This window comes from Tetrao urogallus (assembly GCF_951394365.1).
Source record: "Tetrao urogallus genome assembly, chromosome: 6".
In the NCBI taxonomy this organism is placed as follows: Eukaryota; Metazoa; Chordata; class Aves; order Galliformes; family Phasianidae; genus Tetrao; species Tetrao urogallus.
In genome coordinates this window covers 25265946-25293258 of record NC_136819.1, presented here as the reverse complement: position 1 = coordinate 25293258, position 27313 = coordinate 25265946, and the positions used below count along the sequence as shown (strand labels likewise).

The 27313-nt window shown below is 40.3% G+C and overlaps 1 protein-coding gene across 1 annotated transcript in view; it reads right to left on the bottom strand.

The window, feature by feature from the left end:
- Positions 1–3678: 3678 nt before the first annotated feature.
- The window catches only part of MAPKBP1 (mitogen-activated protein kinase binding protein 1), a gene marked incomplete at both ends in the record, with an annotated part of 87886 nt that continues 64251 nt past the window's right edge, over positions 3679–27313 (bottom strand). The window contains 14 exons of the mRNA XM_079537209.1: positions 3679–3972; positions 4952–5037; positions 8088–9149; positions 9943–10253; positions 11752–11830; positions 12697–12867; positions 13366–13511; positions 15016–15185; positions 16134–16370; positions 16894–16943; positions 17510–17658; positions 22725–22850; positions 25080–25143; positions 25678–25789. Coding sequence (XP_079393335.1) covers positions 3679–3972; positions 4952–5037; positions 8088–9149; positions 9943–10253; positions 11752–11830; positions 12697–12867; positions 13366–13511; positions 15016–15185; positions 16134–16370; positions 16894–16943; positions 17510–17658; positions 22725–22850; positions 25080–25143; positions 25678–25789 — 3057 coding nt within the window. The remainder of the gene's footprint in view (positions 3973–4951; positions 5038–8087; positions 9150–9942; positions 10254–11751; positions 11831–12696; positions 12868–13365; positions 13512–15015; positions 15186–16133; positions 16371–16893; positions 16944–17509; positions 17659–22724; positions 22851–25079; positions 25144–25677; positions 25790–27313) is intronic.

The window sequence follows — 27313 nt, the reverse complement described above, 5'->3', positions numbered from 1 at the left end:
CGCTGAAGGAGGCTACAGCCGCTGCCCAGGAAGAACACTGAGCCTGCTGCCCTCCCCCTGCATCACCTCAGAGGCCTACGAGCAAAGCAAGGGTCCTACAGCAATGCTATTTATAAGCAAGATGGGGAAAAAACACAACTCTAATTTTGACCAGAAATGCTGGGTATGAGAGGACAAAAAGCATGGTAAATCTAAATTCTTAATACAGACTATGCTAAACAACCAACTCGTTTTAGTACAGGTGTCTGGTTGTATCTGTTCTAACACCCACACAAACCTGAATGAGGGATCACAAACCAGCAGGGGGGATAGGCTCAAACTCACTACCTCCTCCCAAAGATCTTTTCACTTTCTAAGCAATTACCATTTTGTTTTTCTGTCTGGCCTCACGTACAGCCTGTAGCAAATCGTATTCACAACGTGCAACAGAATCTATCCCATTTGTGCTTTGCACTGTAAACCAGAACTTTTAGGATTACTTCCCACTGCTAACAACAGGAATGTAGCAGGAAAGAGACAGTAGCATTCATCTCAAATACTAAGCATCAACACACTTATGGCACTAGCATCTCTTCAACTGAATTCTCAGTTAATTTCCAAACCTTGAGCAAACAGCTGACACTTTTGCCTTTTAATAAACATTTGCTTAGAGGACAGCAAGCAAAGAAACAAGAGGCCTGACAGGACATTTTTAAAAACACCTTCTGATTCATTCAGCAATTACAGACCACCACCTCAGTCCTAAATCTACTTTCCTGAAGCTTTTCCATACGTTATCTTAAATGGTTACTGGCCAAACAATGTTGTTCAGACCAAGACTATCTCTACCTCTACTCTGTTTTCCTGAATGTCCTACATATACTATTCTACTTCAAACTACACAACCTCTCTCCATCAGCTCATCCACATGCCTGATGCCTCTTACCACCATTCCACGCAGAATTTACCTCTGGTTTCCTGCATGCAGCCATGATGCCCAAGCAAAATCCAATCCAGGAAGCAAAACATACTCTGTCAGCTTAAAAATCCTATTTGCTTCACACGTTTTCTTTCCAAGGAGTGCTGAATCGCTATGCCAGTTTCACTGGTTGCTGTTGCCCTACAGTTTGATGTGAACTTTGCTCTGACCCCTGGCTCTGACCGTTTTTGGCCACTACCTCATAACTGAAATAATGAAATGGATAATAAAACTGCACAAAGAAGTAGAATAAAGACCCCTCAAACCATAATCTTCAATACCAAAAGATACCTGGGTTGAAGGGGCTGCTGTTTTACCTGAGTGTCTTGAGGTCCCAGTACAGCAAGAAGTTACTAGGACATATGTTCACAGTCTGAATGAGGAGGAACTAATCATCCCAAAAGCAAGCTTGACTCGTACTAACTCCATCACAGCCCAGCACAATTGCCAACAGACATTCCACTTGTAGCCCCTCCAGCACACCTTTTTACTCAAAGAAACCAACAGAAAGTTTCTATACTTTTCAATTTGTCTTCACAAAAACCTCTCTGCCTACAAGACCCAGCACACCAATCCATTCAGCACAGCACAATGATGAGACAGGACTAGAAGATACCACTTCTAAAGTTTCAGTATAAGTCCATGGAAAGAAAGCTTAGCAAGGACACCTGTAACACTCAGTGAGGCAGATTTACATTAGAGACAGAAGCAGTTGGAAAGCTCTGAAAGTGCTCCGCGTACTGCCACACTGCAAAGCACTGAGCAGTAGTGATCAGACAAGAGAATAGTGACAACTGCAGATTATTCAGCCCTAGACTATACTGAAGAAATAAGCCATCCTACACCCAGTCTGGCTGGCCCAGTAGTAAAAAAAGGCTGCACTGCAAATCCCCAGTCACAGAAGGAGAAAGCAAAACAAGCCAACAGACAGCATTTCCAAATGCCATAGGGCTTCAGAGAGATGACAGCCAGGACAGCAAAATGAAAGAAGACTGCTTCAAGCTTTCAGCCCACAGAACAAACTGATGCAGTCTAGCTATCTTTAAGTGAATGCCACAGATTCATTCTCTCACTCACATGAAAGCTTGTTACTTGCATTAGTTTTATAAACTGGGAGTATAAATGGGAAGTACACTGCTCAGCCTTAAAGTAAATGCAAGTAAATCAGAAGATTATGGAAAGGAGTGAGAATTATAAGGGAAGGTACTGAAGAGTTTTACTGCTAGTTCATTGGGGGGGGGGGGGGGGGGGGGGAGGGTTGTTTGTTTTATAGCTTATTGTTGACTAATAAAATATCACTGGACAGTTTTAAGTCTTAATAAATAAAAGTTAGCGTAGTCTTAGAGAAGGTGAGAAGAGTACTGTACACACAAATGCAAGAGGAGATGATTTTACATTTGTCAGTCAAGAAATTAAACTAATTAAGAGAGGCTGGGGTGGGTATGACAATAACCACATTCAAAAATGTTTTGGTATGCCCCTGGTAAACCATTTTTTATGGGTAGTTGGAACAGAATTACAACATGGACAAGAATCCCAGCTTTCTTGAGATGTAAGTATTTTGTTTTCCTGGAACAAGAAAAAAAAAATCTTCTATCAAGACAATGAAATCAACAAATCATACGGATGAGCAGTTGCACTGAAGATCTCTCAACTCCAGAGTTATGCTGTTGGAAACCAGGCCTTCAGCATGATTTCTCCACAAATAAATCATATCCCCAAATTTCCCAGTAATGATAACATCAAAGTTGATATCCAATTCCTAACTGTGAAAGGTGGCTGAAATGAACTTTCCTTTTTGTATATAGCTTCCTTTTTAAAATGTCTGCAGAAAAACCTAGTCTGGAGAACATCAACATAACATCAAATTCCAGATTAAAAAAATACCACTACTGATTTTGTTAGACAAACTCCAAAGCTTGGCCCAAGGGTTGTGGAGTCTTCCCCCTGGAGGCGAATGCAGATAAAATACAGGCACGAGGACTGTCTTGTGAAACAAAGAGAAAAGCAGACAAGAGTAGTCAAAACAACAGCAGGATTACTCCAAGTAATAAACTATGGAAGGAAAAGAAAGAACAGCAAGACAAAATTTAAGCAGAAACCAGTTCATTAATTGCACAGACACTCCAGCCTGTCTCCCTCTTGGAGATTTATAATACAGAGATTGTATCTCGCTGGGATATGGCAAGAGATTGACTTTTTTTTTGTTAAAGGATAGATACTAGTCACAAACATGACATAGAGCAACAGTCAGAAAAAATAAATTAATAAATAAACCCATAAAAAGTCTGCTTCTTGATTCTCCTAAAGCTTTGGAGAAGAAGGGATTGGCTTCACTTGGACTCCTTTGTCTTCAGTCCGCAGTTCAGAATTTCTTGGATAAATGAGATTTTCTTTGTTTCTTTAGATGCCAAACATCCTGATCTCCCGGCTATGAAGAAATTTCAAGGCAATTTCTCCAAACTCCTCTCAAAATTTTGTCTAGAGACAATCTAGAGACAGGAAGTTGAAGACAATTGGGAAAAAAGTGTTAAAAGTGTGCCCAGCACATTCCTAAGAATTCTAGCAAGTCAACTGCAGGGGCCTGAGGAAATCAGTTTATAAAGGTCACCCCACCAGTTCTAGACCAGTGTGATGATGGCATTGGTCTGAAGATCTCTCTGTGGTCCTCCTCTTCGGATTATTTCTGTGTATTTACAAACACCTGAAAGACACCACTTTTAGAGTTTTTTGTCCATGCGTCGTTCCACAGCTTGTAACAATAACTCCGAGTACTGTTCCAGCAAAGCTAGTGTCTGCTCATCTCCTAAATTCTTGGGACTTGGTAGATTGGCACCACATTTGTCATTTAGTGACCTAGCAGTATCTTGTGGCTTCGTCAGTACCTCCTTAACCTTTGGCAGTTCTTCCTCATCCTTCAGGGAGTCCAACTCTTTCTTCATTAAGGAAAATGTTTCTGTCAGGAGGCCTGCTATTTTATCTTTGTCAGTAGATGACTCTGTATCATTTAGCACCTGAAAACAGAGAAGCAAAAGAAAAGAAAAAAGAATACATTGGGTGTCAGGTAGTGCACCAAGATGCAATTTCAGCTCTTTTGGAAAGCGAAGCCAAGAAAAAGAAATACAGACCACTGAGTCTCCTTTTCTTCAGCAAAACTACCAATTTAATCATATAGCAGAGTATGTATCTGATACAGCTAGTCACACAAGAGACAGGGGCATTACTCTAAAAGACTGGAGGTGGGAAGCGTATTTTCTGGAATTTGATGCCTTTATACCATGTCTAAGAGGTGCTGTTGCCCAGCTGCAGCAAAGGGCCAGTGTTCTCTTCTTTCTGTCTGCAAAATGCAACAGGTCACAGGAATGCAGAGAGCTCACAGAGCTCATGCATGCACTGAGACTGAAGCTGCAGAAGAACTCATGGCAGAAGCTCACTGTGGAAGCTCCTCAACCAGTGTAACTTGACAGATCAGTGCCAAGCAAAGAAAACAAGAGTTGTTACACAACTCTGCCTGTAACGAGGTTCTAGCAGTAAGGGGGAGAAGAGTAGTTGCATGCTGAATTCCCACGATAATTTACTAATCCGTTTCTTGGGCATCAAAGATGAGGAAACAGAAGGGCATGATAAAATTTAAAGTTCCTATAATAGTCTGTATCTCTGAGGCATAGTATAAATACTAATTCCCTAATACCCCTTTGAAAAAGAGCATGCTGTTATCTTCAGCTTACAGATAGACAAAACAGTTTGGAAAGTTAATTGATTTGCTCAGAATGCTGTAACGAGCCGCTGGAAAATGCAGATGTTAGAAATCAAGAATCCCTGCCTGCCCAGTTCAAGCTTAGGTGCAGAGACGTACACAACCAGGCAGCTTCTGCCACTGAACTCGCAGTCAAGAGAATACTTACATACTTACATGTTTAAGCATGCATATTCAGTGCTCGTAGGCTGTAAAGCCAATCTGCTGAAATAGATCATGTGTCAAATGTCACTCACCGCACGGTAAAGATGAATAGCTTTGCGCATGCTGTCCTGGAGCTCAGATACCACATGCTCACATTGCTCCACACTGATGCTCGATTCTGAACAAGAGGAAAAAATAAAAATTTAAAGTAAGGTATAGATAGTTCAATATCTGAGATCTCACAGCTGGGTAAAAAAGAGTTCTTAACATTATTCAAAAGACCACGTGCACACAGTTCTCATTCAATTTTTGGGCTAGTTTGAATCAGTGGGAAACATGAACTTTCCTTCATATTACTGACAGATGCTTCTTGTTTCAAACAGTCTTGTTTTTCCATTGCGTAGTTTCTTCAAAGTCAGTTAATGGTCTCTTTAGATTACACTGATAACGCTGTTACAGTCAACAATAGTCAGAGATCACATATGCCATTTTCATTTATAGTTAAATTCAACTTCAAGTCTTCCAATAGCAAAGGGGTGTGATCCGAGGAGCCTCTAATTTGGCATCCACCTAGACTGAAACCTGCATACTCCCCTTATATACTGTTCTGCACAGTACACAACAATGAGCTATAGGAATGAAGGAGTATGTTGACTTATTACAATGTTCTCTAGTGAGGACTGAGCTCTAGAGGACTGCTGACTAACAAACACAGTCATAAAGGAATCACACTTCTGAACAGTCCAGGGTACTGTGACACCATAATTAAAAAACTGAAACTAAAAGCAAGGAACTGAAAAACACCACTTTCTTCCAGCCCTCACTGGGGAATACTCCCAGAGCATCAGAGCTGAAGGCCTGCAAGGCTTTAATAAAATAAATGCTTCTAAGAGTTAAGACATAAATCATGAATGAGGATGCTGACACACACACAACCTGCAGTTATCTTCAATTTACAATGGCCTGGACAAAGGACATTCAACTTCCTTCAGTTACCTATAAAACAGAACTTAGTCACATTACTGCTATTATTTCTGCACTTCACAAAGGTTATCGTCAAATAGGTGGAAGGGAACCTCATCTAATTTTATGAATACATGCAGAAGGTGTACAAACACTGCTAGAATATCCACTCATATGAACATATTGAAACACAAAAAAAGATATGAACAAATCCATCTGTATTCTTTTTCCTGAATCACTCAGTCTTGTAGAGTTTGAGCACAGTGGGCTTCAGTTCCATCCAAGATTCTTGCCCTGCTACCTTTGTTGGTTTTTTTTTTGCCCTACCCCCTCCCACCTTTTTTTGCCCCGCTCCCCCAAGCCAGTTCTTTCTTCTCATTATTGTTCCTGGATTTCTTCTCTGATCATGCTTTTATGCTGGTCTCAGTCTGTGAGTGCCAATCTGGAGACAGGTCACAAATAAAACACAAATGCTTGAATAACAGGCATTTTCTGCCTGCAGAGCTCTTCAGAAACCAGCAGGGAATATTAAACACAGCAAGAGTATTCAGTATATCTTCAGCATTTTAACTGTAGTTGTCAAAATGCTTTCACAAAAACAGTTAAGTCTCCTTAAGAGCAAATGTTATGCAAGCAGGAAAACTGAAGGATAGAAAAATTAAGCAGAATCCAGAAGTCACAGAGCAAGTCAGAAGCAGAAAGATCTCCGACTGTCAGCCCTGCAGTACTAGTCTAAATTGCCACATTATGATCCACAAAAATCACAGCAGATTGTTCACAGTAAAAGTCAGTTTCTCCAGCATTTACCACTAGAAGTATGGAAAAAGTGATTTCCAAGAAGGTGAAGGCTGACTGCTGTTAATGAGGAAAAAAAAAATTGTGGATGCACTGCACTGACTGAAGGATGCTTCCGAAATACCCTGACAGAGTATGCTGTGCACTGCACTGGGAGCTGACTTAGAAAGCAAACAAAAAAACCCCTTTTCTCTGAACCATCTGTGCTAACTCTGCAAGCAGATTCCTAGCAACTCAACAAAAATCATGTGATACATCCATCGCTTGATTTCCAAGTCTAGAAGAGAAAACTCAGTATGAAGTGTACAAACAACTGGAGTACTATTTTCCCACTGTAGAAATGATTCCACAGCTCTAAGTTGCGTTTCTGTTGGAGGAAACCTCATTTCAGTAAGGGTTAGAGATGGAAAGCTTCAGACACTCAATGTTCAACAGAGCAACTGCTCTATAGCACAACAGTAAGTCTATCAGACAGAACACATTTCTTATTTTGCATACCAGTGCTTCAATTTTACGGTGTTTGATCCTTCTAAAAATGCAATAAAAATTTTTAAACAAAACCAGATTCTCTCTCTATAATGCTGAGGTGCAGAAGTACTGCATTTAAACATTGCAATGAATGGAAGAGCAGCTTGAGACCACAAAATGTAATTGATTAAAGTATTCTAGAGATGCTCCTTCTCAAATGTGAATAAGAACACAGCTTATAAAACTGTGCACTGTACAGTCCCCCTAATGTGCAAGATGTTTGTGTGTTGGCTGACATCCAGCTTCACACCGTACAACTCAGCCAAGTAAGTCAGGAAGGCATTTCAGGTTTTAACACAGAAAAATCACTGGATACCTCAGCCTTGGCAGGCAGGACTTTGATTCAGTTTTGAAGCTACCAGCTAGTTTTCATTTGATTAAAGTACCTTAAATCAGAGTTTGTAACAAATTCAAGAGCTTTTTCAGCATGTAAAATAGTTCCCCAGCTAGTAACTTTTTCTTCAAATCAGAGGTAATTTACAAATTAATCCATGCAGCTTGCAGTCATGATGGCAGCACTCACTTCCTTGCTCTTACACATACTATAGCAAGGAGCTCACTTTTGCCAAGCTTTCTCTCATGTGTGAAAACTGTAGGCAAACAACTCTGGATTCTGCACACCTGCACTTATCAACAAGTGCTGAGTGGTCTAACTTCATTGTCACTATTATGTTTAGTATGTGCCCAACTAACACATATTGGCCTGCACTTTCATTTACTGGTCAGATATACCTGGAGAAGAGCAAAACTGGTGTAACCTACATGTACTACCGAGGATTCCTAGCATGTTAATTTATCAGGACTGTCCAAAAAAAATGTTTGAGTTCCTAGGTGCAACTGCACAAGGAGCTGCTGAGGTCTACCAACCATTCAGATATAAGACTCAGAGGAAATGGAAATTAAAGACTCAGAAAAAGATGTCAGGCTGAAGAAGAGTCTCACCATTGAGGGGATGACTTATGGAACGAGACAGGTGCAGACAGGACGAGACAGGCCAGAAGCTGGACGTAAAGAAATGTGATGGGATCGTGAGACGGTTCACAAAGACAGGAGACAGAAGGGGGAAGATAAGAGATGGGTATCCATGCACACCTGAGACCTGTGCCAAGGCAGTTACAGATGTAGGAGACCTCGGCCTGATGGGGTCTAGTGGGCAAAGTCCAGGTTGGTTGTCTAGCACACAGGCGATGCCGGCGGTCCTCTCCTTACACCTGGGCAGTGTGCTTTCAGGAGACTTCAGTTGCTGGACCTCTGAAAACTCCCTCAGTTTTAGATTTGTGACCCCTGGCTCAAACTGGCAACCTGTCCTTGCAATTGGACTCTCTATTGGGCTCTCCTTAGCAAGTCCTGTTGAATTCTCTCTACCAGAAACCAGAGACCCAACAGCTTGATTCTCCTTCTTGGAGGTTCGCACCTCAGGGAATGAGGGTTTCTTTTTACAGGCCCCAGCAGGTGACTGTGGAGACTGTGGCTCAAGCAGGGTTTTGGTTTTGGTAGTGGGTGAGAAGGAGGCCAGTGTAGGTCTATCAGGCAATGGCTTAGGAATGTCGAGAATCAGGTGTGCTCGGTTTGATGATGCCAACTTGCTGTGAAAGGACTTGGGAGACAAGCAGTTTACAACCGGCTGAAGCGCTGGCTTCACTGGATAATTTTCTTTTACTGTTGACTTCATCTTCTCAGCATCTGCCGTGGGACTGAACTGTGTCTTCCCTGCCGCTGGTGGGCTAGTCCTCCCATCAGTCAACGTGTCGGTGGAGTAACCAAGGTACAGATTTTCCCCTACAGATATGCTTCTCGACATCTTAGCCCGGAAGCTGGTTGTAGGGTTCATGTAGGACTTTGGTTTTGCAGCCCTGACATCTTTGGCCAGCAGAGCACCAGATCCATCCATCTTCAACAGACTGGATGATAACGCCCTGCAATTATTAGGTCTGGGATCCTTCTCAACCACCATAAGAGTATGAGGACGCTGCTTGGCAGAAGATACCACTCCAGGACCCTTATCTGTGAAAATTAAACAGACAAACATGCCAAAAACAGACAAGAGCCTGCAGTGAATTCCTAAACTGGAAAGCAACAGGGCTACTTCAGTCCATGTGCCTCAGCTCAGCCCCCAGAGGAAGAGTACAAAATTACTACTTCAGGTTAATATTATCAAGCCTCAACACTTCCTTTTTTCCCCATCCCTCATCTTGCTTGCACACTGTTGCTTACCTAAGGGGAGGTAAGCATATAGTCAGAATACCTCAGGCCACCATGACTGTTAACTGAGAAGGCTGAGGAAGCAGGCAAAAACTGTCACTTCTCTAATCCACTCACATAGGCATGGAGTTGTGGTGATAAGTTTTGTTTTTTAAAAACAAACTTAATGCTTACCCATGGCTCCATTGAGTTGACTGTTTCCAAACTGGGGTTCTTTCACTTCTTTCACAGAGTGCATATATACAGTAAGCCCCCCTCTTACTGCACTCTTTTTCCCTTTTTCCTCCCCTCCTCACCCTAGGGAGCTTCACTTTTTGTCTGGAGCAACCACTCATGGCAGAAGGAAATTTCCTTGCAAATAGCCAGTTTCACCCTTGGCATTTCTCTCCCTAAAGCTGCCAGACAAATATCAGAAACTACTAATTAGGAGACAAGCATCTGTGCTACAAAGCAAAAATATTTTCCCTTGATGGGCTAAGAATTAAAAGACACGCAAAGTCTGTAGCTCAGAAAACAAAGACAGAAAATTAATCTCCACTCAAAGCTCCCCATTTCATTCCTGAATTTATACCATCATTCCAGTTGGAGTCCTTACCCTCATGAACAAGGTCGTGAACTGACTGTGCCTTTCTCATCACTGCATTCACAGGGCCTTCTGGAAAGGATGCAATAACTCGTCCAGGAGCCATACCAACTCTGCTAGTCTCCAAGGCTGACTTGCGTTTTTTCTGGGCATAAACAGCCCGATGCAAGTTTACATTATCCAAGAGGTGGCTGTTTTCCAAAGAATCAGCAGGATGGCTGCTGTCATTTTTCAACAGGTCTTGAGTAAATCCACTGGTTGGAGTTGGAGACTCAATGGACTTTGAATCCAGTATCAGATTCGATGAGGAGAGTGACAAGCGCCTAGAGAAAGCAATGAAGAAATCCTAACTAAAACAAGTACATACATAGCCCTGGACAACCAAGCACATGCATTAAACCAGTTTAAAAGCCTTTCCTTTCCCTACCTAGACTTTTAAAAAGGCAGAATTGCCCTAAGCTCTTAACAGTTCTATTTATCCCTGGGTGTACTGATCTTAAAGCATTCTACACCAGGCTACTCAATCCCAAGTAGCACTGAGTCAGTTTTTCAGGGAGGGACTTCGTAAAAGGTGAAGGCAAGATAGAAGGAAAAGTTCCAGGAAGAGGGAAGAATGGGTAAAGTCAGGTCATGTCTCTTCTCTCAGCTCACCTGACTAACAATAAATTCTTTTACATTCCAAGATACTCCAAGACAAAGTAATTATACTTTTGTAGACTTATCAAAGTATTATTACTATGAAAGCTTGTCAGTATCTTCAAGAGAAAAGTCTTGTTTCCTCACCATTTCAAACAAGTACAGAGGGCTTACGTCAGAAAGGAGGCAACTTTTAGTTTGGTATGTTAGACAGATTAAAAGCATGGAAGTCTTCATAAATTAGAACTACTTCACTTACTACACCTCTGAAGTGCCAGTAACTTCCTTCGTTCCCCACTGCAAGTTTCCAGAAGCTTACACAATAACTAACCGCTGACTTTCTTCTTAAACACGAGATTTCAATGCAAGATAGACTAAGAAGCACTCCTGACAGCAGCAACAGCTGCGTCTGAATAAAGCAATGATAAAAAAAATTCCATAATGTGGTGAATCTAGATGTAGCTGGTAAAACAGATGTACTTAAACCCAGCTCCATTCTACACAATTAAATTAAATTAATTTAAGCCAAGATTCCATGTTGTTATTTTGGAGGAATAAAAATGAGGTTTTGGTTTTAAACATTTATTTGAATCAACAAAAGTATTTACACCACCACTATCCTTTGTTCCTCTTTTTTTTTTTTTTTTTTTTTTTTTTTTTTTTTTTTTAAACCCAAGGAAAGAAGCTCAGAGAGGCCTTCTGAGATGCTTTAGAGTTGAGGACTTTTTGGAAGTATAACATTCCCACGGGGCTCTGTATGAGACTGGAGTATCCTATGAAGGCATGGGACTGAGAAACGAGGCTAAGTCAAGAAAGGACTGTAAAAACAAAGGAAAAGTTGACAAGCCTACTTTCATTGTCCAAGCTGAATGAAATGCAAAAGAATAAACAGAGCATAAATGGTCAAGAGTAAATTAGATGATAGCGATTCCTGCAGCTTAAACAATCAAGCTATTAATCATAAAACGCTTAATCAGATTTTTGAAAGAGGAAAAAAGAACAAAATAACAGTAATGATTTAGGAAGAAACCAAACAGCTATAGTGACAAAGGACAGCATGTCCAAAATACAACCAACCTGCTGGGTGCAGAAGCCTGCTTTCTAATTTGGCCCAGGGCCTAGTACAAGACCTCACCACACTAGCAAAAATAGACAGACAGACACTCAAAACAAGCGGAATCATACCTGAGAGCTGGAGACTGGGAAAGAAAGCGAGATGAAATGCTGAGGTTTTCAGTTCTTTCCAGACTCCTACATGAACCACCTAAACATTTTGGTTAAATGAGGAAAAAAAAAAAAAAAAGAAAAAAGGAAAAAAAAAAAGAGAGCAATTTAGTTACAAAACAAATAAACATTCTGATATATACATTTTCCCCTCACAGAGACTGTTGAATGCATTTCCCTCTCCCCTCATATTCATGAGGATTTTTTGAGCTAAAACAACAGAATTAAATAATTTAATTTGCCTTTGCCTTTTCTGTTCTACTTAGATTACTCTGCCTTAAACTGCTAATCTCCCTAAGGGGTATGCCTCCTCCTTTTTCTCTTCCCTTTGTGTTCTATCCTGCTTGTAGGACTGTGAGGTACTGCCATCAAGCAGGAAACAAATCAATCAACTGGAAAGAAAACAGTATTAGTAAAACAAATAGCTCACACAGATACTGCTACATGCAACCATTATCAATTCTAGAAAGATACGCTTTGTTCTGGAATTGGTCAACAGAGATTAACCAGCTCCTTTGCCACTCTGATGTCTCCTCTTATTCTATCCCTCCACCCAGTATTCCAGCCTTTTCTTTTGTGACATTTGTTATGTCTTAACATACCACTAGAGGCCACTACACGCCACCTATGGGGACATACATACAATTAATAGTCATATAAACTATGAAAAACTAGTGCTAGAACAAGAGAACCGCTCTTCAGGATCCTGGGGACAATACTTAACCCAAACTAACACAGACTTCAATCTGATCCAGAGAGACTTGAACACACACAACAACAGACTTGTCAGACGCCTCTCATCTTCAGGCATCTCTTCACTAAATCCCTGTTTCCCCCTCCCTATACTTCTCTACACAGCAGAATGACCTCACAGAGAAAGTGCTCAGACTAAGCAGAGAGCTGTACCTTTTCTATCAGTGCTGCCCAGGGTCCCAAAATGCTGCTTGAGGAACTTCTCCTGATCAGGCGTCTGAGGAATTTCTCCCACTGGCACGTTGGTACCCACATCCTCCTCTCCTTCCTCTCCCTCCAGATCTGAGATGCCATCCACGCTCAGGGGCTCAGTGCTTTCAGAATCTGGGAAAAGGCACAAACCAAAAAGAAAATATAAGCTGCAACAGCATAATCACAGTAATATCAGATTTAAAAAGATATTCTGCAAATATGCTAAATTAAGCAACTTACATCCAAAGTGTTACAGTTGCCAAGTCAATCAACATTAAATGCAAATTCTCTGTTCTAACACCCAGGCAGCACAGCCTAGGGGATAATCAATACCAAGCCTGTCTCCTCTTGCTAGTGAGAGAAAAAGTCAAAGGTTTACATGGCAAGAGCACTTCAACCAAGTGCTTCTACAGTGGCTTCACTGAAGTGCCTGTTCAGATGAGCCTAAATCTTTACAGCACTACTAGTGCAAGCAACAGGAATGTGACCTCAGCTCAGTACACGAAGAGGATTGAGTACTTAGAGATCAGGATCACAGCTGATAAACATAGCACAACATAGTTCAACCAAGTTCCTGCAGTGTTTCACATCAGGTACAAATTATAATGTTATAATATCTTTGCATCTTACCTTCATTTGGATGGTCTGGGCTGGAAAGACGACTGCTGCTGTAATCTACAGAGCAGGCACTGTCTGGACTGTGTTTGTCTGGACATCCATTGGTCTGATAACTTCTATTTAGCTTCCCATGGGGCAGTGCTTTTACCTGGTACTCGCTACAAGAGAGACAGGAAAGATACAGCACTAGAAGAGACTTGTTTTAGATTTAAAGAAGAGTGCAGTCTAACTTTAAGGCCTTACCTGTGTTAATAACAACCTTGATTACGAAATTAAGGCTTTCAAGAGAAAAAGAAGTTTACTTCTTTCATGATAATACATTTTTTGCATTTCATTAAGCTTGGACAGTGAAGTCTCAAGGGGATTGTCTGACTTTCTGGGTGTTTTCAGTTTCCCATGATTACAAGGTATCAGCACTGCACTGCCCTGGCTCGATTTCCAGTATAGTTGAAAAACAAGGAGTGTTTTCATCAAGTAGACCAAGACTAAGATCGGGCACATGATACAAACTCCAGTTTGTCAGAGATTTTAGCCCTAATACAGTAATTTTTTTTCATGTTTACAACCCATTTCTTTGAGTCACTTTAGTGTTACAGAACAGAGAAGATCTGAGCAAGACTAATATGAAGAATATCATATAAAAGTACAGTACTGTATGACAGAGTTCCTCATTTCTTTTATGACTTTATGAGTCATACTCTGTTGAGTGACACAGATGCTGCTCTTTTTGCCTGATGCCTGAGGGCAATACAGGGTAGACTGCAGAAGTCACTCAATGGAAATGAATGGCAAGTACAGTACAAGTGCAAAATGTGCATACATGTCCAGCCCCAATCCAACATCAACAGAATGCCTCCATTTCTCACATGCTGGGATAGCATGTGGGTTTGTCCATACTGTTATCATAGTAAAGTTTAAGAAGTAAATCAAAAGAAACTGAGAAAAAAACTAGCAGCTTCAACTGCAAAATCTTGGCACGTACTCTCTTGTGTAAAATTCTGTCTAAACTATCAGCTCATTCTTTGTAACAGAGGAGGAAGAGACATAGGGAATTAAACAGTTATTAGCATCAGGTTAAGAAGGGAAAAATAATATTTGAGAAGGAAAAACGGCACATGAAACAATGCAGAAAATTCAGTAAAGTAAAATTCAAACAGAAGAAACAGCAGAGGAAGGATAAAGGTTCTCTACTGTCTCCAGCATCCCTACAAATTCTAACTCATGTAGCCTATTACATTTTCCACAACAGTGTCATCACATACTACATGTGTTAGATTCTAGCCCAATTAGGTTTGAAATTATCACAAATGATAGTGTCGCATCATTTCTCCCAGGCAGATGTTTCACTATCCTGTATACATCACTGTTGGATGGTTTTCCAGCTTTCAAATTTTCTCTTGCTTATTTCAACCCAGATAAGGGAGAAAGCAAAATATTGGAAGAGGCTGCTAACACACAGCCTCAGATGAAAGATTATTTTAATGGTGCCCTCTTCGTTTCAGCCTCCTTTAGCATCAGGATGTCATAAAACCCTCAACTAAATGTACCTGGCATCAATTAGACAGTAAATCAACTCATTTAAGTTACCATACGAGCTGCAAGCAACCTAGAACAAGAAAGGTGTAAGCCATACACAGCGGAAGGCTCATTTTTGTTTTTAACCTGCTAGGGTCTGTGGGATGGATTTCATCTTGCTCCGGGTAGATTACACACTCCTCACTCTCAGATGGTTCCAGTTCTTGAGAGAAAATCCCCTCTTCACAAGACAGGAGCCGAATCACTTGAGGTCGTGCACAAGATCGGTTGTCCTGGGGAGCTACTGAGCTCCCAACCTAGTAAAAAAATACAGAATATTAGATATTACCAGTGTTTTTATTTCAAGTCAGTAGCTGCTGTGCAGAGCTAGAGAGTACACATTACAGCAGAGAACATAATTTAAAAAAATCTGAGATTAGAAGGCAACACTCCCATGTCTCTCCTCCTCCTCATCTAGGAAGTTTGATTGTTGTAGTTTCCTATTCTAATTTTGATTTGTAATCCCCTAAAATTCTACAGTGAATGCTAGACTCCTCACACCTCTCAGTCCTCACAAGAGAAGCATAAGTTACCTGGAAGCAGGTGCTTCTATTACCTTTTCCAGACCGATCAGGCATAGTTCAGAAAAGTCTGTGGGTCAAAGCTAAAAATCACTGGCTGATTTGCACACAGTGAGTCCAAAACTCTCCTCAAGTCACAAAGTTACAAAAGAAGAAAAAGCTAATGAGGGTAAGCACCAGGACACACTGTTACTGGAAAACAGGTATTAATCTTCTGAAGTATTGAACACGTTATGTGTTACAAAGTATTGAAGTATGAACACGTTGCTTGCTGTGGCTAAGAGACAGAGATCATGGCTATGTTTCAAGGATGACAATAATCTAGCACAACCCACAGCTAAGGGTCTCATTTGAGCCACATTTCAATATATTGGAGTTAGTTTTCCTAGCAGGAAATTGGGCACACATGCATGTAATTCCATGCTCAGCTTGTTTTAACCACAAGTAATCAAGGAACTAAGAGAAAATACAAGGTATTCCCTGTGTATTTGGAAGGAAACCTTGATCCCATATGTGCTCTGCTCTGAGTACTAACAACTACAGAGCTGAGCAGTTTTCTCAGAAGGCATTTTTAGTTCCATTTCAAGATAAAAAGAATGGCATCATACAGTAATAAATATAGAACAGAGGCAAGACAGATGTACTTGGGGTAGATTCATCTCCAGCAAGAAGCATCGCCCTTACTTTGTTGATGTGCACAGGGAGATCTGCCTGTTCTTCTCTATCATCCCCATTGCTGTTCTGAGACAATGAATCTCGACTTGGAGAACGGGAAACAGAGAAAGACTCCAACTGACGCAAGTCAAGCATGGATTTCACTGTCATTTCTATATTGTTGGTTGGCTGGGACCAGCGCCCACGTTGTCGAGGCACTTTGCTCATTGGTGCCTCCGAACGCTGGATTGCTGCTATCTCTTTGGCCTGGAGGAAATCGAAAGAAAGACAATCTTAACGATTCAGCTCTGCTGACAGAAAAACAGAATAGAAGGCATGCAGCCTGTAGCAAAACACAATTATATCAGTTTTCATAAAAGCCCCAAAGCTCTCCAACAGTTTAAATTTCCTCACTTAATCTTAAAGATATTAAGGTAAAGATTACAGTTTTGTTGCAGTTTTTTTGCATAACTCAGCATTTAAGTGCCTCACTCACATCCAAGGATATGATGAGCTTCAATTCTATATGACATTCAGGCAGAAATGAAGGGGACCAAAGCATAACATCTGATGGAAAGATACAGATGTAGAGATTTGAAGTGAAATAGTCTCTTAACTAGGCATGATTTCACCATCCCCAAATCATTCTTCACCAAGGAGGTTCTCAGTGGTTTCCCACTGCAGCTGTACCTTTTCCAGTAGTGTAAATGAAGAACTTTTAATCTATATAAGAATTTCTTTTCCACTTTCCCCATCATTAGAACTACAATTTGGAAGTTTAGCAACTCACCCTCCTCATTTCCCAATGGGAAAGGCTTCTTGAGAGGGTAAGATCTGGATCTGGAATAGGAAAAAGATATATACCAGGTTGATATCTTTGGCCAGCAGTTTGCCTTTTTAAAAGACCTCTTATCTCATCTTTCTCCACTGCAGCATTCCTATACCACCTGAAACCATGCACTGCTGTGAAAACGTTTTCTTGTGCACTACCAAATCGTTATATCAAATTTCTAACAGACAATTTGACATATGGTTTTATCTGACTCAGCAGAACATTTGTCACTGTGTAGTGGTCCATCAAAGGCTTGGGGGAAAAAAAAAAGTTACGGTACACTGGATTTCTGTGGACAGTAGAACCAAGCCCCAGGGCACCAATGCAAAAACTGCCTGAGCAGCTGGAACTAGGAGGAAATTTGGCAATTTAACAACTGAGCTCTGAAATACACCCCTCTTTAGATGCTGGAATTGGTAACGTTACCTAGTGTTGCTGAACCACTCATTTGTGTTTTGGACTTTCTCTTTCTGCCCGCACCTTATTGTCCCTAACTCAGCATCTTGTCTCTTCCTCACTTCACACACACGACATTTTCTCTCAATCTCTGCCCATGCCCCTCTTTCATTATTACCTGAGTCTCTCTCAGTGTTGCAGGTGGACTGAACATGGAAAGACTGCAGCCCACTTAATTCATCTTCGTCATTCCCTTCATCTTCACCATCCTTGTCGCTGTCTGATGAAAGTGCTGGCACAGAGGATAGGGCAGAGATGGATTCATGCCTGGGAAGCAGAAATTTGAAGTAGTATTACAGTCTGTCTCAAGAACTGCTCACCATTTAAAATCCTACAGTTTTCCATCTTATCCCCACTACAGATAACACTCAGGTGGTGTCTCAACTCTAACAAACATTCCTAGTTCTAGCAAAATTCATTCCTTGAGAAATAACATGAGTTAAACCCTGCAAAATGGTGTGTTGAACCTTCTATAGAAATTATCTCTTATGCGTGGAAGGATCACAGAAGCTAGAGCAAAAGTAAATGAGCCAGAGCAGTTTAAGTGGAATGAAACTTGGCTTTCCTTTTCAGAGCCAGGACAGTACAGCATATTTGAAAGTCAAGTGTTTTTCCCACCCTTAAGTATTTTCTCTCCGGAATTATTTTACACATCAAAAATGTCATAGACATATTCCCTGTTTGACAGCAACTAGATATATGGCAAATTATCACATAGGAGTCAGTTCACATCAAGGACTTCATGCAGGTTCTGCATGGTGCACAGCCCACACACTGTAAGAGTGCCATGCTGCATTTTTTAACCGCAAGGCACAAGGAATAACGTAAAACATACTTTAGGAAGATCTTTAATCAAAGTAGATCAAACAAGCATTTCCACACAGACCTCAGAGACACAAGCACAGAATTTCCCAGCAAGTAAGGACACTTACCTGTACCAATCTATTATCTTTTTTTTTTTTCCCCTCCCTTTTTCCTGTCCCTCCCTCACCCCTTCATTCAAAAGAACCAAATGATTTAATCCACTTTGGACAATAATTACACAAATGAAAAATCCCCAAAATAAATTTGAGTAGCATCCACTTTATGGCCTTAAGCTGCAGTGCCAAACTCATCATTAGTGACATTTATAGGATATTGCTGCTGGGTGTTGAGTACCAAGCATTATTTATGAGATAAATATAGTTCATCTACCAGATGCAGAGTAGCCTGGCCAGGAACCAAGTTCTCCTGCAGCTGACAGATAGCAGACAATATTAAAACATAGTTTTAACACTCGTTAAGGTATTATAATTTTTTCCTCTTCCCACATAGTGGCATGACTTTAATTTGCATTTTGTTAGGAGTGGCTGAGCAATAATTATCCAGTCTTTTCAGATGAGCTTTAAGGTGTGCTGGCAAAAGAATAATGAACTGACAGCGTAGTCTGTTGAGTCCTCAAGTGAAACAGTTTCATGTTGGCTGTACTATCTATTTTCGACACTTGAGTTTGTCAGTCTCTTCATCTTTTCCATGGTCTTAAGCGTCCATTTTGTCATTCTCATGTTCTTGTGTCTGAGGAGGGGAATTCCAATGAAGTGCAAGCTATGACAAGGCATACTATATTTATATATGGCAGGCAGTATCAATTTTGTATCAGTGACTCTGACAGCAGCTTTCTGCTTGTGCTTATCAGGCTTCTATGCGCAGTTTATGAAGAAAGAAGGGCTGAATTATTAGACCTCTTAACATCTAACTGGTTGGATGTTTCACTCCTTTGCTAAGGAGCTACTCCCTTCTAGCACCATGCCTGGGTCTTGCACTCTGTGGTTTCTGCAGGGTCTAACAGCAAAGGGTCAATGGCAGGGCTGGACTTTCAGTTAGAAAGTGATTAGGACACTCATATAACACAGACTTATAAGTGCCACATGGAGCTCTACTTTTAAAACATCTAATGCTAGGGCACTCTATTATTTTACATCTCCTGAATATAACCCTTCTTTCTCTTTTTAAAATAACACAAGACCAAAACACAAGAATGTCATCTATCCATTTAAACAGATGTGTTATCAGTACTGCCACTCTGATCCTGCCCTACTTAAATTGTCAGCTTTAGATGCCTACTTATCAAACTTTAACATCTTATGTGGTGGAGCACACCAGCAGATTTCACCCTCTGTCAAATGCCTGAGAGTTTTAAAATGAAAGCAACCCAACTTTTCCTGACAGAAAGATCACAGTGCTGCTGCTGCCTTCACAGCTTCCCTGGTGTTAAAACCAAGGCAGCTCAACTCAGACACCACTTTTGATCTGGCATCAAAAGCCGAACTTATTCTGAGACATGGAAACTGCACAGCTTTCCTGGACTGGACTAAAGTCCCACTGAGAATTTGATAAGGAGCAGCTCTTTCCAAGTAGATCCAAGGGCACACTGTACTTTTTCAAAAGCACATGTTAATTTTAGACAATTTAATTTGGATACCATTTCTATCTGCTATTTATACTAGTGCTTCAACCAGTCACAGAAAAAGTGACTTTTAAAATCAAAATGTATAAACAAGGCTATAATCCCTCTAAACATTCCATAATAAAATCAATTTAAAACTTCCAAAAAATTGAGACAAGCTTTTCTAAACAATAAATGCATACTTGGATCAAAATCAAAACTGTATTAAAAGGATTCTACATGACTCCTTTGCTGAAAACTCAGATGTCTCAAAACCAAAATGTATCAGCAACATCAGCTGAGTACAAGTTCTTCATCCTGAACAATGAAAGCTTCTCGTGTTCAGTAGATAAGAGAAAAGCATACATCAGCAATTCTTCAGCCAGAGAGAGAACTGGAAGGTATGTGGAAAACTGTGGGTCATACAGGTCAGATTAGTCCCAAAATAAATCAACATCCCATCAAAGGAGGCAGAAACCATTCAGAGCAGCAGCTTTATTCTCTCTAGAAGTTCTTGGAGGTATTAAAAAAAGCTAGGATTTCGTTTGGAAAGGTTGGATGGGGAGAGGTGATGAGAGAGGATTACAGAACCTTGGATATGACAGATAGCTGGATGCAGAACTATAGTTTAAAGCTCACAGAGCCAGGGAACTTTCAACAAAACTAGCAGAAGTGTAGTTTAAAACAGAAAAAAATGTTTCTTTCCATAGAGAGAAGTGAACTCCTGTATCTTATCACAATGTGGGGTGCAGAGGCAGAGAATATTACAAAGTTCCAAAGAGATTTATACAAATTCAGTGAACAATGACCAAATACTAAAGGGAACACACAGATGCACCTAACACCCCAAATGCAACAACTGAGCAAAAGGTGAGCACACTGCAGAGGTCCATATAACAAGGCTCTCAAGTCTTTCACTAAATAGACACGGAATACTGAACTTTACGAACCAGTGGTTTGACCCAGAAAGGCATGTTTTGTGTTTACATTCCAGAGATTATTCACCTGGGTTAATCCCTGCCCTGTCAATTGCAGCTGGACAGAGAGAGCGCTTTTGTTCCAGCTCCCCACTGCTCCTCAGTCCATTCTTCTTCCCCAGTATTATTTTGGTTATTCATCTTACCATACTCTCACATTATGGAACTAGTAGAATGCATCACTACCCCCATCAAACTCGAGCAATACCATTCCAGACAAAACCTAGTCAAACAAATGACATACTATCAGGTTCAGAGCTTTCTTATGCTACTGTGAGTCTTTTTGAGACATCAGGTTTTATATCACTAAGTGTAACACCACTGCCACCAACCCATACAGACTCGGAACACAACCGGAACAGATACAAAGCATCTACAAAACCAGATTCATTTGTTTCTCTTCTCCCACCTCAGTAATGCTGGTCCAATAGGCTCTTCCTCCATATCCAGTCCCAATCCAAAATGCTCTGGAGTTACGTTTTTGTTGATCTCCCTAGACCACAGCAGTCGATCAAAACCGAAAACAAGCTTTCAAAGCTGACCAAACAAGACGATTCCAAGCTTGCAAAGAGGTTACCAAACAAGTTTAATAAAGTGCTGAAGTTGGCGTGGCACTAACACCGCCCTTTAGCAAGCATGTGTGACGGAAGCAAGTATCACCTAATGCACAAGAGAACTGGGATTATCTGTCACAGGCTGAGCCTCAGTAGGGTAAGGCTGCAGCTGCTGGAATAATGGAGTCTGCTATAAAAAGCACATAGCTTGACAGTTCCAGAATTTTGGCTAGAAAAAAGGCTTCACGAGTTCTCTCATATCATTACTGAAAACAATTCCTAGGCAAGAGCTGTTTCAAGAACGAGCAGATCAAGACCTTCCCAAATGAAACTATGCAGACAGACTTGTTCAAATGCTACTTGCTCCTTAAGGGAGTGGGAAGTTCCTTGTGATACTCTAAAGACCAGTATGGTAAGTCTTCCAATGCTTCGGCACCTTTATACCCAAAACTCAAATTGTAGATATTTGGAGAAGAAAACTGTGGGACATAGCATCAAAAAGCTGTTTTATCCTTTTTTCTTTTCCCTCACTTTGATCCCACTTGTTTAGCACCCCTTCCTGCATTGTTTTTTGGTCAAATGAGTCTCAGCTACATATTAACTACAGAGAAACTACACACATTACACTAGTAATTCATAGTTCTCTGCCACTCATGCTCTGTATAAAAACAGGGCCTGCTTTTAAGCACGACTTTTTAAAGAAAAAATATCACCAGATAAACTTAGATCTATTCAGTTTGTAGGCTGTGGTAGTTTGCTTTTAGATATGTTGTTTACTGAGCAGAAGTAATAGTATGATTCAGCCGGCAAGAACTTCTCATGGAAATTATTTTTATGTTTATTATTTATAATTAAAGGAGACTTTCTCCAAGGCCTCTTGAAAATAGTTAAAGAAACAGCACAACTGTAAGAACTCTTTCAGAATTATAATCAACGTGGCTAACTCATACAGCTCACAGGCATATTTCAGTACTGGCACTGCAGAAAATGATTTCTAAATTGCATTTAAGCCCAGACTCACAGAACTTTATTCATGAAGCAGCAATTCTTCCCTGGTGGGACTCCCTGTACTAATCTCAGCACTGCTAGATAAACTGCTTATTAGAAGTTTCTGACCACATCAGTAAACTAAATTAAGACACCAGTGACATTATATGCAAACTGCAATCAGTGAAGCAACACTAGGTAAGCCTGTCTGGAAGACCACAGTCAGGTTTCTATATCCAAAGGAAAGGCACAAATACCACAAGAGAACAGTCAGAACTTTTCAAATAGTATCAGTGGAAACAGAAGAAACTTTTCAGTTGAACCCAGTGTCATACTTTTCACTTTAAGCCCTAAAAAGCCAACAAGCTCCACTCAGTCTATTCTGCTCACCTCATAAGTCCAGCTGTCTTGTGTGGAGGAGACTTTTCTGCCTGCTTCCCTCTCTGCTTCATGTCAGATAGTCGCTGCCGCATGTTGATGGTCATCTCTGAGCTCAGGCGCCAGATGAAGATACAACTGAAAGAAGGAAAGGTGGGTGAAGCTGGGTTTAAGCCTCAGTTCAGTTTTATTGAAATTATCAATTCCCTTTGCAAAGGCAAACAAGACTTTTGAGTTGTGAGAGGGAGAAACACAGAGTAGCAGCATCATGGAAACTCAATCCCACCACATGCCTCATGACAAAAAGATAAAACCTGCCTGGCAAAGGTTCACTATGGACTAGAGTAACTGCAGAGTTTTGTTCAGTCTCATGTCTAGCCTTGTTCCTTTATTCCTCTATCTGACCAGCTTTTCAAAAGTGTTTAAGAAAAGGAAGCAAACAGTGTCATCTCATTGATCTCCTTTTCTTCAGAAATCTGGCTTAAAAAAAAATTCCACATCATATTAAAGAATATAGTATTTAATCTTCAGGTAATAGAAAACAAATCAACCAGTATTTTCTTTGAAATATAATCTCAGTGCTAACTAATTCTTTTCATCTCACCCATCTTTCCTGTCTAGCTGGATGTACTTATACTGATGTAGAAACAGAGGCGGTATTACTGCTATCACTTATCATATCCTGCATGCTACTTTGGAATCCATCTTCAAGAACTGGCAGTGTCACCATATACACTAGTACTCCAGTTCACCAAGGAACTTTCAACAAGAACCCTTCCCTTTTCCCTTGCTTGCTTGCAAAAATTCTTCTGCTCTGTCATTTTGAACAACAATCATGAATTTTTAGTCTCCTGGACCAGAGAAAAAATGCCAAAAGCAACAATATCTTCTCTGCTTACTTTGTCTCATATAAAGGTATTTTAAAAGGTTTCCTTTTCATGCTACACCAAAAGGAAACAAACAAACAAGAAAACAGCCTGTGGATATATTCCCAAAAAGCTGACAATTCTCACCCCTCAGTCCTACTTGTTTGTGTGACAAAGTTCAGGAATGTCACTCCCAGCTATTCAAGTCATGTACAGACACAGAAGCTTCTCATCAACAGCTGTCATTCCCCTCCTCAGATTTTTAGCAAAGAGAAAGTTGTGAGGCACTGCATCTGGGCGCTATGGCAAACCTAGGCAGCCAGCTGCTTCTCCTCAAACAGCAGCTCTCTTGAATGTAACAGCAACATAATCGGCTTCCAAGACAACACCAAAAAGCAATAAACAAATTCAGAAAGCAAATATGGCTTGTTCATTTAACCCACCCCCACAGCAATCAAACCTTGCAGCAAACAGCATGAACTTGTAAATACACTGCAATTTGACATGAAGCTCTGCATAAGTATGCTTCTACTATTCCTTTTACTTTTTTTTTTCCCCTTGCAGTAATTTTCTCCCAAGTCTCTCAGTCCTTGTGCTCTTCTTCATCTCCGTTTTTCTTTGTATTCTGTTTCATTCTTTACACATGCTATAGTGTTTGAACAAACTATTTTCCTCTGTTTTCTTTTGAGAAAACACAATTTCTCTTCTCCTTACAGCTAAGTTCTTCATGAATCCCTTTCTCACTTCTCATCCACCTCCTCCACACCCCTAGTGAAGAAAATGACACTCATGTCAACGAGGGAACATTGCACTAAAATCACAAGAATAACTGAGTATCTCAAACCTTCCACATTTCTGGAATTTATTAGATATCTACAACAAAATAAGTCCTTATTCTGCAGCTAGGCTCAGTCTAGTGATTACTTACAGTTTTCATGAGCTGATTTAGCTCAATAAATCAGTAGAAACTATAGCTGGGGGGAGGTGGAGGGCTGATTTAGTGATCCACATCACCTTAGTGAGGAGTCAGCTGCAAGACCCTGACTCAGGGGAGCAGGGAAAAGGACCACATCAAACAGGAGCAGAAAGACTGGGGACAAGCCAAATCCTTTTTCTGCTAGACAGGCCCATTCACCTGATGAAAACTCTAGCCTAAGAGACAAAGTTTCGGCACCACTGTTTGTAATATCACAAAATCCATTACACTGCATTACATTATAGACCTGGGGGTGGTAAAGCAAAAGGCCACATCCTTTGTCCCCTTTCTAGCAGGGAACAGTACCTGTACTCAGAAAACCACAACCAAAACACTTCACATGGATGTCTTGTTTTATGGAAGGATAACGATTGCCAACAGTACTCACTTTGGCTTCAGAAAGCTCTGATGTTTCTTTGGATTTCATAAAACATTACTCATAAAATAAATCAACCTTCCTTCAGGACGAACTAATTCTAGTGTAAGATGACAAAGTTTTATCACAAACAAGCAATTCCCTCTTACCTGTCACCTGAAACAGAGATCAGATGTTTGCAGTCGTTACTGAATTTCATCCCAGTCACAATTTCTGTTTGAAATAAAGAACAATTAATAAACCTTTCTTTAATTATTCCAATAAGTGGAACAGATAATTAGCCAAATAGAATTTGAATTGCCAAGTTGAAGACAGGTAGACAGATTAAAGCCAACACTTGACATATCAGTATGTCCCAATTACCATAAGCATCTAACAAAGAATACAAAGGGTATCATAAGGCAAAATAAGCATGAAGACTGAAGTTTCTTCTTGGCTATAATGGAATAGCCTCTGCATGGCAAGAGCTGATGGTATACACTGAAAAAAACAAAGACTACCTTATGCAGGCTACTAATTGTGCAAATAAATACATAGCCTAAGAGGCATGCACGTGTGCAAAATTGATTCTAGAAGGGTTTAAATTGGAGTGAAATAAACTACAGCTACAACTCAAATATAACCTAGTCCAAAATACTCTCTAGGTAAACTTCGTTAGGGAGAAACCTTCAGAAAGCTTTGACTAGCATTAGGTAGTAATATAGTCCCCAGGAGAAAAAAGCATTTCCAGAAATTTATATGCCCTACCTGAGTGCCCATACATGGTTGCAACACACTCGCCCGAATAGAAATCAAAAATGGAGAGGTTCTTGTCAGAACAACTGGTTGCAATATAAAGCCCAGAGGGATCCGTTTGCACCTGTTAAGGAAGTAAGAGAAGTTGATAAAGTTCTTTCAAACTGCATGAAAATGGTCCAGAATTCCAAAAACAGTCACAGTTGTTAACAGAATGAAATGCAAATAGCTCCACTGGACTTCAATTGAGTACCAGGCTGCCCAGCATCACAGGACAAATTTCCAGTCTCAGTAAACCAGTAAAACAAACTAACTAGAAAACTATTTCCAACCCAATCAGAGACTAAAGGTACTTACATTAAATGCCTTCATGACTCTGAAGGCACCATAACCAATACACAGGCCCATATTTCTCTTTCCTACCTCCTTCACAGTACTGGAGGGTCTTATTTTCTTTTACCATAAGGTTAAAACAAAAAAGAAAGTTTTAAAAAACATCAGAGCTGCCAGAGTTAAGTGATAACGGAGAACAATTATCTTTAAAGATGTGATCCAGTACCAGATCTGGAGGTTGGTGACTTTGCATCAAATACTTCAGTAGGACTAAAGTCTACACCACATAGTAAATACGGCTGTTCTCAGCAAATGTTCTGCTTTATACTTTGTAGAACTTAGAGGAATTGAGAGCAAAAGTCTGTGTTTCTCTTAAGAAATTATTATATTTAAATAATGATAGGTTTCTTTGGCCAGGCAGTATCTTTGGCTTCGCATGTCACTATTTGGGTTTCTACTTGCTAAATGTATGCAATGATCTCAGAACAACATGCCAAATAAGTTTAAATTCCAGAGACAATTATGATTCTTTTTGTTATATAACTGTCCTAAAAATAAACAAAGCAATATTAAAAACAATTGATATTCCCCACTTGTGCTACACATGAAAGAAACAAATATTAAAAACAAAGAATCCAGCTTCAAGCAACATTTCAAGATTTGAGAACAAAAAAACATAATCAAGTATCTGAGTTTATAAAAGCTTCTCAGGAATTTAATAGACACAGAGAAAGAGAATTTATCTTCCTCCATAAAACAGAAGAGATGACATTGAACAAAGCTGTTTGCTTTCCCCTCCACTTTTTGACCCAGTTATTTATACCAATCAACGATATTGATAGACTGTGAAGCTGAACAGAATTAGATGTTTTAAAAGCTATAAAAATTAACAGTGAAAATAAGCACAATAAAGAAGCTTGTTTGGTAACTGGAGAAATATTTTGGTTCTGTCAACTGGTCTTTCCCCTTTGAAGACAAGGATACAACTCTTCCATACCTCAATGTACCAGCATCACTATTAGCACCAACCCTATAACAACACTTGTTTTACCAGGGGAAGGACAAAGTGGTAGATGCATGCGTGCATGCTGCTCCAAAGCCTAGACATACTCAGCAGGATATTCAGCAGTGTGAAACATGAAGACATGAAGAGACTGTCTAAACAGTACTGGGGTTGTTCAGCACTATAATGCCCAAAGAACATGAGATTTTTAAGGCAGATGCTGTTTAATTTCATCAACATACACAGCCACTTGTATTTGCCCTCTGGCAACAACACTTCTCAAACAACAGTCAACAGGTGACTCCACCTTCA